This window comes from Vulpes lagopus, chromosome 3 (genome assembly GCF_018345385.1).
Source record: "Vulpes lagopus strain Blue_001 chromosome 3, ASM1834538v1, whole genome shotgun sequence".
NCBI lineage: Eukaryota > Metazoa > Chordata > Mammalia > Carnivora > Canidae > Vulpes > Vulpes lagopus.
Window position 1 is genome coordinate 127816448 of NC_054826.1, and position 16816 is coordinate 127833263.

General features: G+C 65.8%; 1 protein-coding gene across 9 annotated transcripts in view; it reads left to right on the forward strand.

The window, feature by feature from the left end:
- Positions 1-16816, forward strand: part of PKD1 (polycystin 1, transient receptor potential channel interacting) — a 41174-nt gene that overhangs the window by 8913 nt on the left and 15445 nt on the right. For 6 of the 9 annotated variants that reach the window (XM_041748703.1, XM_041748704.1, XM_041748705.1 and 3 more), the window contains exons 1-15: positions 3883-4448; positions 4873-4944; positions 5062-5133; positions 5379-5548; positions 5820-6491; positions 6578-6770; positions 7943-8163; positions 8539-8654; positions 9043-9169; positions 9435-9682; positions 10126-10881; positions 11680-11811; positions 12012-12187; positions 12365-12495; positions 13040-16656. In XM_041748703.1, the coding sequence (XP_041604637.1) occupies positions 4033-4448; positions 4873-4944; positions 5062-5133; positions 5379-5548; positions 5820-6491; positions 6578-6770; positions 7943-8163; positions 8539-8654; positions 9043-9169; positions 9435-9682; positions 10126-10881; positions 11680-11811; positions 12012-12187; positions 12365-12495; positions 13040-16656 (7119 nt within the window). In that variant the 5' untranslated portion in view covers positions 3883-4032. Of the gene's footprint in view, positions 1-3882; positions 4449-4872; positions 4945-5061; positions 5134-5378; positions 5549-5819; positions 6492-6577; positions 6771-7942; positions 8164-8538; positions 8655-9042; positions 9170-9434; positions 9683-10125; positions 10882-11679; positions 11812-12011; positions 12188-12364; positions 12496-13039; positions 16657-16816 lie in introns of those variants that run through there. The other 3 variants (XM_041748708.1, XM_041748709.1, XM_041748710.1) reach the window with 1 other exon arrangement.

Below are 16816 nucleotides of genomic sequence, written 5' to 3' on the forward strand. Positions count from 1 at the left end.
CAGGGCTGCAGGGCAGGGTCCCAGCTTCTCTAGGGCCTCCAGTTCCTCAGCTCTAGAAGGGTAGGGTGCTCTTGGAGCCACCCTGGGCTCACGGACCCTCCAGACCTGCCGTTAATGACCACTTTCCTGCACCCTGACCCCCTCCCCTCCCCTGGGTACACCCCTCCTCAGCTCTTTCCGCTGGGGCCCAGATGTGAGCAGGGGCAGGACGCAGGTACTGAGCCTTCTGTGGAGAGGGCAGGGGGGAGCCACCGTGGCTCGTCGGATGGGGGTCCTTGAGCACCTTCCGGGCACCTCCAGTTTGTGGTGGAAGCAGGGTTGCCCCCACCAGGCTTCTGCTTGGAGCCGGAAGGAGCAGACCCGGACAGACGGGGACCCCAAGGGTGCACATGCAGGGAGGCTGGTGCCCCGTCTCAGGAGGACGCCTGGTGTGGAGGGCGGGGGGAGTCAGGACCTCCCTGGCACGGGGACAGCCTGGGCTCCCCAGTGACTGCTGGGTCACTGCGGTGGGGGTGGAGAAGGATGGCCAGCCTCTCAACCTGATCCCTGGTGCCTGGGGAGGGGACACGTGTCTTGTGCTGTCGTGGGTGTGTGCCCGTGCCCTGGTGGTGTGTGGGTCCTCAGATCACCCACCTCCTCCCTAAGCTGGCCTGACCCCTCCAGTCTTGACCTTGGGATCCTTGGAGGTTGCTCGTGTGGGCCTCGGGGGCACTGGGGAGCGTCTAGCTGGCCAGAGGGTGGACCCTGCTTGGCCCAGGACCTCTGAGGGGTGCAGTCCGGCCAGGCTGCTGGCCCTCCTCCCGGTAGGGGCTGGCCAAGCGGCCAGCCCCTGCTGCTGTGGCCCTGCTGGGCTCTTCGGCAGCTCCTTGGGCCTGCTGTCTCTCTCCCCGGTGGTTGCAGGATGTGAGGAACCCCAGCATGGGGGCAGGGTGTCAGACTGATGATGTCACCTGGGGGTTGCAGAGGAAGCCTGGGTAGGTGGGGGCGGGGAGGCTGGCCCAGGGCCTCCTTGGCATTCCCCCCGAACATTGGCGGCCAGAACAAATGTGGACAAGTGGCTGTTGAGGACCTTGGGGCTGTGGGACCATGCTGTCCATGTCCCCCTTCTGGTGACCCCCTTCTGGCTCCATGTCTGGAGCTCCCCCTCCATGTCCCCTCTGCCTCCGCGTCTCTCCCAGTGGACACTGTTGCCTGTGGCCTGCCCCACGCAGATGCTCCCACAGCCTGGGGTGGGCTGCAGGGCTGGGGCTTGGCCTGGTTCTGCCCTTGGGGCCTGGGACCTTGGCCGAGCAGGATCCGTGAGAGCCTGTTGATATTTTCTGGGTCCCTTGGGCCAGGCCAGGTCCAGGTGAGCGTTGGGGGGGTGGGAGGAGGAAAGTGCAGGGAGCACGTGGCCAGCGCCCGTGACCGTGTGACCGTGATGGTGGGGCCTTCCGCGTGTGGGGGCTGCTGGGCCAGGCAGAGCTGGCTGGAGGACCTCATGCGCCGGGGACGGCTGGGAGCCACAGCCAGGAGGCCAGGGACAGCGATGTCCTAATGCGCGGGGGTGGGTGCTGGCTGAGTGGCCAGCCCCTCCTGCATGCTGCTCTGCTTTCTCAGGCACCACGGGCGGTTCCCAGCAGCTGCCACTCGTGATGGATTTTCCAGAAAACGGGATGTGGAAAAACATTTTAGGGATTTTCCTTCTTTCTTTCCTCTTCTGCTTGAGGCCCCAGCTGGGAAGCTCTCCCGGGAACCTCCAGTGGGTCTCAGGCCCGTGCTCACCCTCGGGCCTGCATCCTCTGCCTCTGGCGCCTGGTTCTTCCTCAGTTCAGCCATCAGGAGGTCTGCGAAGGCCTTGCTGAAGGGTCGCATGGGACAGTCATTGTCACTCCAGAGCATCGTGGTTAGCCAGTTGGGTGGGAGTCCGGCCGCCCCTCCCTGGCCCCCCGGCCTGGCCTGCCCACCCAGCGCTGGGAGAGGGGTCGGGCCAGCGGTGGGGAGCCTGTCGAGCGCGGAGTGGCCATTGTACCCTAGAAAGCCTGGCCCGTCAGCACCCTGTCCCCGGCCCGTCAGCACCCTGTCCCCGGCGACGTGTGGGAAGGGACAGGGGAATCCGGGCTCCATGGTGAGGGGCACAGGTGACCCTGCCAGGGGGCCCTGGCCCCATGTCCCCTGGCCCCCGAAGGCATAGAATTCCTGGAACCCAGGTTCTGGGTGGAGATGGACGTGCGCGTTTGCCCCACACAGGCACCCGCCTCCCTGTGTATTTGTCCCCGCCCTCCCCCAGGACGGGAAGCCAGGAGGCCACTGAGACCAGCGCCTTGTCCCGGCACCTCCCACCTCGCTGGGATGGGGCAGGGCTCATGGTCAGGGACCTGCCGCTCCTCCTAGAGGGGAGGCAGCCTCCCCACCCCACCTCCTGGCCCTCCCCTGCCAGCCCCCTTGCCGCTGTCCCCTGTGAAGCTCCCCCCAGGCCCTCTGGGGCGCCTGTCTGTTGGCCCCTGCACACCTCATTTCTCCTTTTTTGAGGGCAGAACAGGTATGGAAAACTCAGGGACTCACCTGCTCTCAAGACTGGAGCTGTTAGGTGTCCCCCCCTTTCCAGCACTTTCTTTAGATCTTAGCTGGAAGAGTTACGGGCGGGGAGGGGGGTTGCATTTTGCACCTGGACTTCCCCTGCACCTGTGCTGAGGGGCTGCACCCACTCTGCCCACAGGTGAGGGGAGGAGCTCCGTGGCTCCCCTGTGTGTGGCTCCGCTGGTTCGGGGGTGGGGGCCGCTGGGGGCTGCACCGCATGTGCAAGGGCTCCAGCTGGTGCTGCTTTCGAACCTCTGGCCTGGAAGTTGAACTTTTCCAAGTTAGGCGCTCTGCCACCTGTCGGGTGGGGCGTGCTGGTCACAGTGGTGGGGGGCTTCTCCCCAGCCCCACCCCCACCCCTTACCCCTGGGAGCCCCGCCTCCAGGGGTACGGGCACCCCTGTGGCCTGCTCCCCCCTTGGGTGCCCCCCGGCCCCCAGCCATGTGGGGAGTGCAGATGGCAGGGCGGCCTGGAGGAGGTGCAGCCCGCAGCCCCTGCTGGTTGCCGTGAGACCCTGTGGGGCCGGCAGATCTGCAGGGTGAAGCAGGGGTTGGGCTGTGGTGGGTGTCGCCTCCTGAACCTGGTTCCAGACACAGTCCGCGGCATCAGGGGCCAGGCCGGGGCGCTGCTCTGGGCATCCCAGCCGCGAAGCCCCTGTGTCCCGGGGGCCTGTGTGCCTGGAGGCCCAGGCCTGGGCTGGCCCTCAGTGCCTCGGCTGCCCCAGGAGGACCTTGTTCTCACACCAGCCCGTTCTGACTCGTGTCTGCAGCAGGCCCTGTTTCAGAGGGTGACTGTTGGGGCTGGATGCGTGGCAGGCTGCCTCGGGAGGCCAGGCAGGTGCCCGGGAGGGGGTGCTGGGACCAGGCTGTGGTTGGGGCAGTAGGGGAGTCTGAGTGTTGTAGGAGCTGGGTCGGCAGGGCCTGGAGGAGGCGTCAGTGGACCCTGGGCCTCTGCACCACTGGGGGGCCTCGGGGGCCTGCGGTCAGGCCGCTGAGAGGCGTTGTGAGGACATCGAAGGGCAGGCAGTGGCACCTGCAAGGGCACGGGCTCTGCGGGTGGGAGGCCCAGGCCTCATCTGTGTGGAGGCCATGTAGCAGGGGGCTACTCCGACGTGTGTGCGAGCCTGGGGGGATGAGAGGCTGAGGAGGAGTGGGTGACCTTCGCCCCCCAAGTCAGGGTGCTCCGCGGGTCTCCATCCCAGGAAGTGGGACGCCCCCAGGAGTCCAGGCGGGGAGGGAGAGTGGAGTCGTTGGCTGCAGGGTGCCTTGCTTGAAGGGCTTCCACCCTCCCCGGGTGGTGGGGGAGCATCGCCAGCACCGGGGGTCGTGGTTTGGGAACGTTCACATCTTGGGGGTCAAGTGCTTTCGGGGGTATCCCCAGGGGTCAGCGTGGCCATGACCGCCTGCTCTCTTCCCTGGGGCCCGGGCCGTGGTGGGTGTGAAGGGGTGCCGCAGCCTCTGGGCCTGCACCGGAATGGCCAGTGCCCTCTGGCCTGCGCTCCGCTGGCGTGGTGACAGCAGGGGTGGATGTCGCGTGCTTTTCCGTGGCTTTGATGCCTGTCTCTGCCAGTACGGTGATGCTGCAAGAAGGGCGTCCCGTTCTGCATTCTTTCACTCTATGTGGTTCCAGAATGTTGTCACTCGGGCTTTGGGCTCCTTTCCCACGGCTGGGTTACTCCCCGTCACGTCTGATTTTGAACGTCCTGCGGTTTGTGGAGAACAGGCTCTGACTCCTGGTCCCTGTGTCCTTGCGTGGGTTCTCGCGGGGTCACCGGGTCTCGGGAGGGTCCACTCCGACGCAGCAGCCACGCATCATGTTTCAGCCTGTGTCTGCAATCCCCGACCCCTGTGCTTCCCGGTGGAGCTGTGTGTGACCTTGTTGCCGGGCCGGTGTGTTTCCTGGGGTTGTGTTCGCCTCGCTCTTCCCTGTGGCCTGTCCCCGTAGCCGTGACAGGAGGCTGTCCACCACGGCCCCCTCCCCATTTACCTGCCCTCTGTCCTCCACGGTGTCTTGGGGGCATCCTGAGACCCCCCCCCATGCCAGTGACAGCGGGGCCCCGGGCCTGGAGACCCCTGGGCTGCCCTGTTTTGGACCCTGTGTGGGGTGGCACTGCTGGGCTGGGGGAGGGACTCGGGGCAGAAAGGGAATGGCACAATGCGTGGATGGAGTCCTGGGGGCCACCTGCCCTGTCCTGTTCCATTCACTTGGAGCCTCCATCCTGGCCCAGCCCCAGAGCAGCCTGTGGGGTGGGCCTCGGTCTGCTCTGTGCCCTGCGGGGCTCTGGCCCTGATCACTGACCACTTTGCTCCCCAGAGACGTCTCCCACAACCTGCTCCGGGCACTGGATGTCGGGCTCCTGGCGAACCTCTCTGCACTGACAGAGCTGTGAGTGGTCCCCCCAGGGGCCGCGGGAGTCTGCGGGGTGGGCCGGTGGCAGCTGCCTGTCCTCGTGTGGGTCACTGGGGCTCCCATCAGACCTGCTGTATCCCCCCTTTCTTCCAGGGATATCAGTAACAACAAGATTTCAACTCTAGAAGAAGGAATATTTTCTAACTTATTTAACTTAAGTGAAATGTAAGTGATTTTGGTGGGTGTCATTAGCCAAGCCCCCCCACCCGTGACCCTCTTTGCCCTCCTGACTTGGCCTCTGTGCCCCTTCCCACTTGACCAGGCCCTGGGGACTGTCTGCTTGCCTACTGGAGCTCTCTCAGGGCCCAGCAGGCTGCCACAGGGGTGGTGGGATGCTGTGCTTGTCCGGGTACCCCCCACCACCATCTGCCCTGTCGTCTGCTGAGCGCCTGGCCTCATGCCTCCCACAGAAACCTGAGCGGAAACCCGTTGGAGTGTGACTGCGGTCTGGCGTGGCTGCCTCGCTGGGCGGAAGAGCAGCAGGTTCGCATGGTTCGGCCCGAGGCGGCCACATGTGCTGGGCCCGGCCCCCTAGCTGGCCGGCCCCTCCTCGGGGTCCCCTTGTTGGATGGTGGCTGTGGTGAGTGTGGCTGGAGTGGGGCCAGCTCGGGCCTTCCCTGCTGGGGAGGTCCCCGTAGGTGCTCCAGGGTTACCTGGCTGGTGGGAGGCGGGACCCGGGCAGCAGAGGCGCTTGGACAGTAATCACGGTGCTTGAGATAAGCCGGGTTGGGGTGAGGAAGGCCCTCTGGACCAAGGGGATGGCACGGGGGGGGGGGGGGGGACGGGAGGTAGGGACAGCAGCCGTTGGGTGGAGGTGACGTGATGGGGACCAGCCTGTCTGCTCCGTCCAGGTGAGGAGTACATTGCCTGCCTCCCTGACAACAGCTCGGGTGCTGTGGCGCTGGTGGCCTTCTCAGCCGCCCACGAGGGCCCACTGACGCCCGAGGCCTGCGGTGCCTTCTGTTTTGCGGCTGGCCATGGCCTTGGGGCCTTCTCAGACCAGGGCTGGTGCCTGTGCGGGGCCACCCAGCCCCCCAACGCCTCCTCAGCCTGCCTGCCCTTCTGCTCCGGCGCCCCACTGGCCCTTGCCCCTGCATGTGGGGGCCCCACTCTCCTCCAGAACATCTTCCCCGCCTCCCCAGGGGCCGCCCTGGTGGGGCCTCAGGGACCCCTGGCCTCTGGCCAGCCAGCAGCCTTCCATGTCACTGCCTCCCTGCCCGTCAGCTCCACACACTGGGACTTCGGTGACGGCTCCCCCAAGGTGGACATTGCTGGTCCCACCACCACTCACCGCTACCTGCTGCCCGGGCGCTATCACGTGACTGTTGTGCTGGCCCTGGGGGCTGGCTCAGCCCAGGTAGGGACCCAGGTGCACGTGGAGGCGGCCCCTGCCTCCCTGGAGCTCATGTGCCTCACCTCGGTGCGCAGCGATGAGACCCTCAAGTTTGGTGTCCGAAATCGTGGCGGCTCGGACCTGGAAGCCACATACAGCATTGTGGCTGTGGGCGAGGAGCCAGCCCAAGGTGGGTGCCTTCCCCGCACCCAAGGGCCGGAGTGGGTGGGACAGTCCCGGTTGGACACACATCGATGCCCTCTTCTGCACTTGCAGACCCTGCAGTGGTACATCCACTCTGCCCCTCGGACACCGTCATCTTCCCTGGTAACGGGCACTGCTACCGTCTGGTGGCAGAGAAGGCCGCCTGGCTGCAGGCGCAGGAGCAGTGCCGTGCCTGGGCCGGGGCCGCCCTGGCCATGGTGGACAGTCCCGCCATCCAGCACTTCCTGGTCTCCCAGGTCACCAGGTACCCCCCCACTCCTGGAGAGGCTGGGAGGTGAGGTCCCCAGAATGCCGGGGTAGGGACAGCCTGAGGCCTGAGGAGGCTCAGGAGGAGAGGCGGGGGTGGCTGGAGGAGCCGCGTCCAGCTGACGTCCTGCTTGGCGGACACCATTCCTGACAGCTCTTCAAACAGGTGTGGGGGTGAGGGTGGGGCAGCACCACACGTCCTGTCTGCTGCTCACCCCGCTGTCCCCTGCTGAGCCCCTCCTGGCAGGGGTGGGGACGGTGCTGCTGTGACCGTGGAGGCTGCCTGGGCCTCCCTGGACTGGGAGGAAATGTGCTTCCCTGCAGCCTGCACCACCCCTCCCCCGCTACTGTTGGCGCCTGCCGAGGCCCATCTCCCCCCCCCCCCCCCCCCCCGACTCCCTGTGTGGGCCGACCCGATGGGATCATGCCCTGGGCATCCTCAGTGTCCAGAAGGGGAGACTGAGGCCCAGAATGGTCAAGGCCTCTGCCCAAGGTCACCCAGTTAGCTGGCAGAAGCTGGGCCCCCGCCCTGGCCCTGACCGTGGCACCTCACTCCTCTCCCAGTGCTCCCCTGTCCAGGTGTCGATAAGCCCTGCCTCCAGAAGGGTCTTCCCGTGTGGGCAGAGCTGTGGGCAGTGGCCTGTTTGGGGGGCTGATGTGCAGGTGTTCTGTTTCCCAAATGCTACACCCAGAGCCGCCTTTTTTTTTTTTCTGAAGATTTTTATTTATTTTATTTTTTGATTTTTTTGTTTTTGTTTTTTGAAGATTTTTAGTATCCATTTTAGAGGAAGGGAGGAAGAGGAGGGGCAGGGGGAGGGGCAGGGGGAGAGAGGTTTTCCCACAGAATGCCCCCTCAGCGCGGAGCCCAGCATGGGGGCTCAATCTCATGACCCTGAGATGGTGACCTGAGCTGGAACCTAGTCGGCTGCTCAGCCAGCTGCACCCCGCAGGCGCCCCTGCCCCCAGAGCCTTGTCACAGTACGGTGTGGGCGGGTGGGGCCCCCGCCCCGTAGGCTCGGGTGTGTGTGGACGCTGCCGTGGCCTTGCTTGCCGGGTCTCCGAGCCTCGGTTTCCCCATGTGGAGAGTGAGGAGAGGGGCTCCCGTGGGAGGGCTGGGGAGGGTGCTGTCTGCGTGGAGCCCCTGAGCGCCCCCCCACCGCCTGCCCGCAGGAGCCTAGACGTGTGGATCGGCTTCTCGGCTGTGGAGGGGGCGGAGGCGGGCCCGGCGGTGCAGGGCGCTGCCTTCAGCCTCGAGAGCTGCCAGAACTGGCTCCCCGGGGAGCCGCACCCCGCCACCGCCGAGCGCTGCGTGCGGCTCGGGCCTGCGGGCCAGTGCAACACGGACCTGTGCTCGGCGCCCCATAGCTACGTCTGCGAGCTGCGGCCTGGAGGTGCGCTGGGGCCGCGGCGGTGGGGTCACCTGTCCTGGACAGAAGCCGCCTCCCTGAAGCACGGGCGGGAGCTCCCCGCGGCTGTCCTCCCCCGCCCCCAGGGCCCCCCGACCACGCAGGGTCTCCGGGCTGCCCTTTCTGTCCTGGCCAGACGGTCACCTCCCCCATCCTGGGCTCCTTCCTTAGCTGTTCAGTGGCCTCTGTGTTTGCTGAGCACTTGTTGTGCTGAGCTGAGCCTGCCCCCGATGAGACAGACCAAGCTGGGGGGCCTGGGAGGCTCCTGCCAGGTGGCTCTGTCCGGGGTCCGGCCCTGCCTTGGGCCCCACAACGCTCTCCTCCGGGGCCCAGGACCTCATTGCACCCTTGTCATCCTAGGTCCCGTGTGGGACGCGGAGAACTTCCTCGTGGGAGCGCCCAGTGGGGACCTGCAGGGACCCTTGAGCCCCCTGGCACAGCAGGAGGCCCTCTCAGCCCCCCAGGAGCTTGTCGAGGTAGGCTGACCCCGGGCCCTCCAGGACACAGTCTGGAGCCTGAGCCTTAGACTGGCTGCTGTGGCTCTTTAAAAACAAGCTCTTTTTCCTGCCTTCCTGATGCCCCATGTGCCCACTGGAGGTGCTGCAGGGACCCTCCACCACGCAGACAGCAGGCCCCACCCCAGTACCTGAGAAAGCTCTGGGTACTCCCGAGCCTTCTCTCGGGTGTTTGTGGGGGTTTTCACAAAACAAGATGGCAGTTCTGCTCACAGATGGTTCCGACTTGATTTTTCATCCTGAGTGTCCTCCACAGTGTCAAGCCCCACTTGGTGGGGTAGAGCAGGGTGGGACCGGTGGGGGAGGTCGGGGTCTGTGGAGCTGAGCAGCGCCCCCTGCCCCCGCTCAGGTGATGGTGTTACCCAGCCTGGGCCTGAGCAGGGAAGCCTTCCTCACCGCGGCTGAGTTTGGCACTCAGGAGCTGCGCCGGCCCGCCCAGCTGCGGCTGCAGGTGTTCCGGCCCGTGGGAGAAGCAGGTGGGACTCTGTCTGCGGGTGGGGAGGTGTCTGTGCTGTCACATGCACTGGTCCCATGGCTACTGGATTGGCCTCCAGCCATACATAGAGAGACCCACTCAGCCTTGGGATCCCCAGGACTGCGTGTGTCAGCTGACTCAGTGTCAGGATGGGGAGAGGCATGATGGTGGGGGCCCGGCTGCTGCCTGGCAAGTCCTCGAGTCATGGTGGGGGTGTCCCCGACTCGGGCTCATCAGCATGACCAGCGTACCTCTTCTCCTTGCAGGGGCCCCAGGGAACAGCAGGGAGCCTGAGAGTGGGTCCCGGGAGAGCCGGACCGAGTCAGTCCCTGAGTGCACCCCAGAGGGACGCTGGTGCCCCAGAGCCAGTATCCACCTGCCACCAGATGACCCCTGCGGCCCCTGGGCCTGTGCCAATGGGTCCACGTCTGGGCCGGGACTCCCCGGGGCCTCCTGTGTGCTGCTGAGGGAGTTCCTCTTCTCTGTACCGGCGGGTCCTCCTTCCCAGTACTCAGTACGTGTCACTGGCCTGGGTGCCAGCTGCCTCCCCTCTGCTGCCCGAGGCCTGGGTCTCCTCATCAGACACAGACAAAACTGCAGACCCTTCCACTGAGCCCCCCCAGCCCCTGCCACGGCCCTGCCCTGGCTTTGTCAGTGTCCCTGGTTAGCACCACAGCCTCAGAAACTGCCACCTCAGCCGTTTGTGCTTATGTTGGGCACAGCATCTGCAGAAGCCCTACGCCTGCCCAGGAAACGCCCACCCCTGCCTCCATCCTTGCCTCCCCAAACCCCCCGCTCTGAGCCTGTGCCACTGTCCCTTGTGAGCGAGAGTCTGGGCTGGCCCGGGTAGAACCTGCCCACCTGCTGGAGGCCCTGCTTCAGTGCTCCCGTGCAGAGCCCCTGACCCGCGGTGGCCCCCTGGGAGGTCCTGACACGACCTACCTGCCTCTCCTGTAGGTCACCTTCCGTGGCCAGGACGGGCCCCTGAAGCCTGGTGACCTCATCGCCCTGCAGCATGACGCGGGACCAGGTGCCCTTCTGTGCTGCTCTCCAGCACTTGGCGCCCCTGGCGCTGAGGCCCTCTACTTTTCCGCCACCTCCCCGGCCTGGCTGGTGCATCTCCCTGCTCAGCTGGAGGCAGCCCCGGCCGGCCTGGCCTGTGCCTTGCGGCTGCTCATGGCCACAGAGCGCCTCACCACCCTGCTGGGCCTGCGGCCCAACCCAGGGCTGCGGCGGCCTGGGCGCTATGAGGTCCGGGCCACCGTGGGCAACAGTGTGTCCACACACAACCTGTCCTGCAGCTTCGATGTGCTCTCCCCCGTGGCTGGGTTGCGTGTCGCCCACCCGATCCCCCACGACGGCCGCCTCTATGTGCCCACCAACAGCTCAGTCTTGGTGCTCCAGGTGGACTCTGGCACCAACGCCACCGCCATGGCCCGCTGGCCTGGGGGCAATGCCAGTGCACCCTTTGAAACCACCTGCCCTGCCACGGTGGCTGCCCTGGTACCCAGCTGCACTCTCGAGGCCAATGACACCCTGTTTGCGGTGCTTGTGCTGCCTGGGCTCAGCGAGGGTGAGCACGCGGTGGAGATCGTGGTGGAGAACAGCGCCGGCCACGCCAACCTCAGCCTGCGGGTCAAGGCCGAGGAGCCCATCTGTGGCCTTCGTGCCGCCCCCAGCCCCGAAGCCCGTGTGCTGCAGGGCGTCCTGGTGGTAAGTGAGGCCAGACAAGGTGCTCGTGCTGAGGGCAGCCCCTCCCTGGGGAGGACGCAGCTCAGCCTCTGGGGACAGCAGGCTCCACGGTTGGCTTCCCGGCGGGTTCTGTTAGGTGGCTCGTGAGTTCCGGAGTCAGTGAAGAGGCCCTGCTAAGACAGCGGCTGTAAAGGTGCTCACTCTGCTGCCGCTGTGCACCAGAAGCCCGTTGCAAGTTTGCGGAACCTGCGTGTGTTCTCGAGGCCCCTGCTGTGTTCCCACCAGGCTAGAGGGTCTGGTGCCCTGCTGCTGGCCCCGTGCCAGGCTGTCCCTCCCCGCCGGGCAGCCCTCGGCTCCGCGGCCTTCACACACGGGCCGTCGGAAGGACCGTCTCTAGCTGCCCTCCACCCATGCAACTGTGGTCTCGGCGTACCCCGGCCACACCTGGTCTGTCGGCTGCCTTGGTGAACATCCCTGAGCACGAGGCCCTCTGCGTCTGCCGGGCCTTCCTGGGCAGCCTGTGCTGTCCACAACTCAGGGGCCCGGGGAGAGCCCAGGGATGGGGTGTGTGGACGTTCAGAGATGGAGGGCTCTTTCCGTCGCTGGTACTGGGTCGCTTTCCAGATTGGGAAAGTGAGGGGCTGTAAGGTCAAAGTGTGTTTCAGTCCCAGCCCAGCCCCACACCACACGGCCACTCACCTTCTCCCCTGTGGTGTCTTGAGGTCAGCCCCTGAGGCCCCCCAGGAGGCGTGTCCAGGTGGGGGGACCTGAGCTGAGGGCGGAGTTGCCCCAAAGGCCGACGCTATGTCCTTCCCGCAGAGGTACAGCCCCGTGGTGGAGGCCGGCTCCGACGTGGTCTTCCGCTGGACCATTGACGACAAGCAGTCCCTGACCTTCCACAACGTGGTCTTCAATGTCATCTACCAGAGTGCTGCCGTCTTCAAGCTCTCGGTGGGTGGGAGGCGCGGGGGGGGGGGGGGGGGGGGGCGGGGGGGTGCGGGGGGCGGGCGGCGCTCACCTTTGCCTTCCCTTCTGCTTTGCTCCCGAGGACACCCGGCTGGCTGCGGGTGAGTGCAGGGTGGGGTCTGTCCGCTGCTCCTCGGCCTTCCCACCACCCGCAGCAGCCCACACACGGCTACCTGTCTCTACAGCTGACAGCCTCCAACCACGTGAGCAACGTCACCGTGAATTACAACGTCACCGTGGAGCGGATGCACAAGATGAGGGGCCTTCGGGTGTCTGCTGTGCCACCCGCGTTGCCTCCCAACACGACCCTGGAGCTGGCTGCGCACGTGCTGGTGGACTCGGCTGTGGAGGTGGCCTTTCTGTGAGTGCGCGGCCTGGCAGGCAGTGGGGCAGGCTGAGCCGGGCGGGGCTGGTGCCGGGCAGTCCCCCAGCCTCCACGCCCCCACCTGCCGGGAGCTGCTGGTGTGTGGGACCCCGGGAGGGGGCAGGGGCGGGGGTGCGCCCACCCCTGCTCATTGTCTGCCCGCTGCCCTGGCAGGTGGACCTTTGGGGATGGGGATCAGGTGCTCGGCCAGTTCAAGCCTCCATACAATGACTCCTGGGTCCCAGACCCCACGGTGGCCCAGGTGCTGGTGGAGCACAGTGTCACACACGTCTATGCCGTCCCAGGTGAGGGCTGGAGCCTACCGACCTCCTGTGGGGACAGTCCCCATCCTCCCTCCATCTGGTCTGGGTTGACGGCCTGGGGCCCTAAACACGGTGAGGGAGGGGGGCTGGGGGTGAGGAGGGGACTGGCTGCTGAGCCCCATGATTCCAGTCTCCTGGCCAGAAACCAGACCACCCCCCCCGCTTGGTCCCCACTCAGACCCTTTTGGGGGTAGAAGGGGTTACAAGTTCTAGAAGCCTCCCACACAGAATACACAGTAAACCAAGGCGCCCCCACCACCTCTGCCCCACACCGGCAGCTGCTGTCCTCCTCTCATTCCTGCCAGCGCCTCACGTCTTGCCTTGTGCTGATGGCACCCTGCCCCCCCTCATTGCAAGGACCCTCAGGGCTGGGTCCAAGAGCATTGTCCCTTCATGTTTTAACTGGGGCCCCGTGCTGCCCTCCCAAGGGGCAACACCACACAGCTACATGGGGTTAGGTGGTGACTTTGCCAAGCAGGTGGTGGCAGTGGGCCTGGCCTTGTCCTCACTAGGGTCTGTCCCCTAGGTGAGTACAACCTGACCCTGCTGGTGTCCAACGCCTTTGAGAACCTGACGCAGCAAGTGCCTGTGAGTGTGCGCGCCACCTTACCTGCGGTGGCTGTGGCTGTGGGAAGCCACGTCCTGGTGGCCGGGCAGCCTGTCACCTTCTCCCCACACCCACTGCCTTCACCTGGGGGCATCTTGTACACGTGGGACTTTGGGGATGGCTCCCCAGCTGTGACGCAGCACCAAACAGAGGTCAGCCACACATATGCCTCGAGGGGTATTTACCGCGTCCATCTGGAGGTGAACAACACAGTTAGTGGTGTGACAGCGTGCACCAGCGTCCGCGTCTTTGAGGAGCTCCGGGGCCTGAGTGTGAGCCTGAGCCCATCTGTGGAACAGGGCGCGCCCGTGACAGTCAGCGCCATCCTGGAGTCGGGAGACAACGTCACGTGGACTTTTGACATGGGGGATGGCACCGTGCTTGTGGGCCCCGAGGCCATGGTGGAACACATTTACCTGCGGGCACAGAACCACACGGTGACCGTGGGTGTGTCCAGCCCTGCGGGCCACCTGGCCCTGAGCCTGCCTGTGCACGTCTTCGTCCTGGAGGTGCTGCGGATTGAGCCTGCGGCCTGCATCCCTGTGCAGCCCCACACCTGGTTCACGGCCCACGTCACCGGGGACCCTGCCCACTACATCTTTGACTGGACGTTCGGGGATGGCTCATCCAACACGACCATCTTTGGGGACCCAACGGTGACACACAACTTCACACGGAGTGGAACGTTCCCCTTGGCGTTGGTCCTGTCAAGCCCTGTGAACAAGGCCCATTACTTCACCAGCGTCTGTGTGGAGCCCGAGGTGGGCAACGTCACCCTGTGGCCCGAGAGGCAGTTTGTGCGCCTCGGGGATGAGGCCCATCTGGTGGCTCATGCCTGGCCCCCCTTCCCCTACCGTTATACCTGGGACTTTGGCCCTGAAGACGCGCCCCGTGTCGGGGGCCCCGAAGCCACGTTCACCTATGCGGACCCAGGTTCCTACCTGGTGACGGTCGCCGTCTCCAACAACATCTCGGCCGCCAATGACTCTGCACTCGTGGAAGTGGAGGAGCCCGTGGAGCTCACGGGCATTGGGTTCAACGGCTCTGGTGTGCTCGAGCTGCAGCGGCCCTACCTGTTCTCTGCCATGGGCCGTGGACACCCCGCCACCTACCTGTGGGAACTGGGGGACGGCGGGCACCTCGAGGGCCCCTCGGTCACGCACGCCTACAACAGCACGGGCCACTTCACCGTCAGGGTGAGCGCGTGGAATGAGGTGAGCCGCGGCGAGGCCTGGCTGAACATCACGGTGCAGCGGCGCGTGCAGGGGCTCAGCGTCAACGCCAGCCGCACGGTGGTGCCCCTCAATGGCAGCGTGAGCTTCACCACCTCCCTGGAGGCCGGCAGCGACGTGCGCTACTCCTGGGTGCTCTGCGACCGCTGCACGCCCATCCCTGGGGGCCCCACCATCTCCTACACCTTCCGCTCCGTGGGCACCTTCAACATCATTGTGACCGCTGAGAACGAGGTGGGCTCCGCCCAGGACAGCATCTTCATCTACGTCCTGCGGCACATCGAGGGGCTGCAGGTGGCAGGGGGAGGGGGCGGCTGCTGCTTCCCCACCAACCGCACGCTGCAGCTACAGGCCATGGTCAGCGACGGCACCAACATCTCCTACAGCTGGAGCGCCCAGCGGGATGGCGGCCCGGCCCTGGCCGGCAGCGGCAAAGCCTTCTCACTCACCGTGCTTGAGGCCGGCACGTACCATGTCCGACTGCGGGCTGCCAACATGCTGGGCACAGCCTGGGCCAACCGCACGGTTGACTTTGTGGAGCCCGTGGGTGCACTGGCTGCTGTGGCCTCCCCAAACCCGGCCGCAGTCAATTCCAGCGTCATCCTCTGTGCCGAGCTAGCTGGGGGTAGTGGTGTCACTTACACCTGGTCCCCGGAGGGAGGACTGAGCTGGGAGACCCCAGAGCCATCCTCCACCCATGTCTTCCCCAGCCCCGGCCTGTACCTGATCAGGGTGACAGCTATGAACTGGCTGGGCTCAGCCAATGTGACCATCGAAGTGGCTGTGCAGGTGCCGGTCAGTGGCCTCAGCATCCGGGCCGGCGACATGGACCGCGGCTTCGTGGCAGCAGGCTCTGCGGTGCCCTTCTGGGGACAGCTGGACTCAGGCACCAACGTGAGCTGGTGCTGGACGGTGCCGGGAGGCAGCAGGCGTGGCCAGCAAGTTGCTGTGGTCTTCCGTGATGCGGGCGCCTTTTCCGTGCGGCTCAATGCCTCCAATGCAGTCAGCTGGGTCACGGCCACACGTGAGCTCACGGTAGAGGAACCCATTGCGGGCCTGGTGGTGTGGGCCGACAGCAAGGTGGCGGAGCCGGGGCAGCTGGTCCACTTCCAGGTCATGCTGGCTGCCGGCTCCGCCGTGCGCTTCCATCTGCAGGTCAGCGGGGCCGCTATGGAGGCGCTCCCTGGGCCCCGCTTCTCCCGCAGCTTCCCCCGAGTCGGGGACTACACGGTGAGCGTCCAGGCTGAGAACCACGTGAGCCGGGCCCAGGCCCAGGTGCGCATCTTGGTGCTCGAGGCTGTGGGTGGGCTCCAGGTGCCCCACTGTTGCGAGCTGGGCATTCCCACGGGCACGGAGAGGAACTTCACAGCCCGGGTGCAGCGTGGGTCCCGCGTGGCCTACGCCTGGTACTTCTCCTTGCAAAAGGTCCAGGGGGACTCACTGGTCATCCTTTCGGGCCGTGATGTCACCTACACCCCCGTGGCTGCGGGGCTGCTGGAAATCCACGTGCGTGCCTTCAATGAGCTGGGCGGCGTGAACCTCACGCTGCTGATGGAGGTCCAGGATGCCATCCAGCATGTGGTGCTGCGCAGTGGCCGCTGCTTTACCAACCGCACAGCCCGGTTTGAGGCCGCCACAAGCCCTAGCCCCCGGCGTGTGGCCTATCGCTGGGACTTCGGGGATGGGGCCGTGGTGGAGGACACGGAGGAGCCCTGGGCTGAACACTCCTATTTGCGGCCAGGGGACTACCGCATAGAGGTGAATGCCTCCAACCTCGTGAGCTTCTTCGTGGCCCAGGCCACAGTCACCGTCCACGTGCTGGCCTGCAGGGAGCCCGAGGTGGATGTGGCCCTGCCCCCACAGGTGTTGATGCGGCGCTCCCAGCGCAACTACCTGGAGGCCCACGTCAACCTGCGTGACTGTGTCACCTATCAGACCGAGTACCGCTGGCAGGTGTACCGTGCTGCCAGCTGCCAGCGGCCTGGGCGCCTGGCTCCTGTGGCCCTGCCCAGTGTGGACATGAGCCGGCCCCAGCTGGTCGTGCCACGGCTGGCACTGCCTGTGGGCCACTACTGCTTTGTGTTCATGGTATCATTTGGGGACACACCGCTGGCACGGAGCATCCAAGCCAATGTGACTGTGGTGCCCGAGCGCCTGGTGCCCATTGTTGAGGGCGGCTCGTACCGCGTGTGGTCAGACACTCAGGATCTGGTGCTGGACGGGAGCAAATCCTATGATCCCAACCTAGAGGACGGTGACCAGACACCACTCAGCTTCCATTGGGCCTGTGTGGCCTCGACACAGGTCGGGTGCCCTGCGGGGCATGGATGTGTCCCCACCCCACCCCTCACCCGGCCCCAGCCCCTAGGTTGTTTGTGCTGCTGAGCCCAGCATAGGGAGGGGGTCTCCCGGCTGTGCCCTCGCCAGGCTCTGCTTTGAAGCCATCCCGGGTCTCACACTCCTT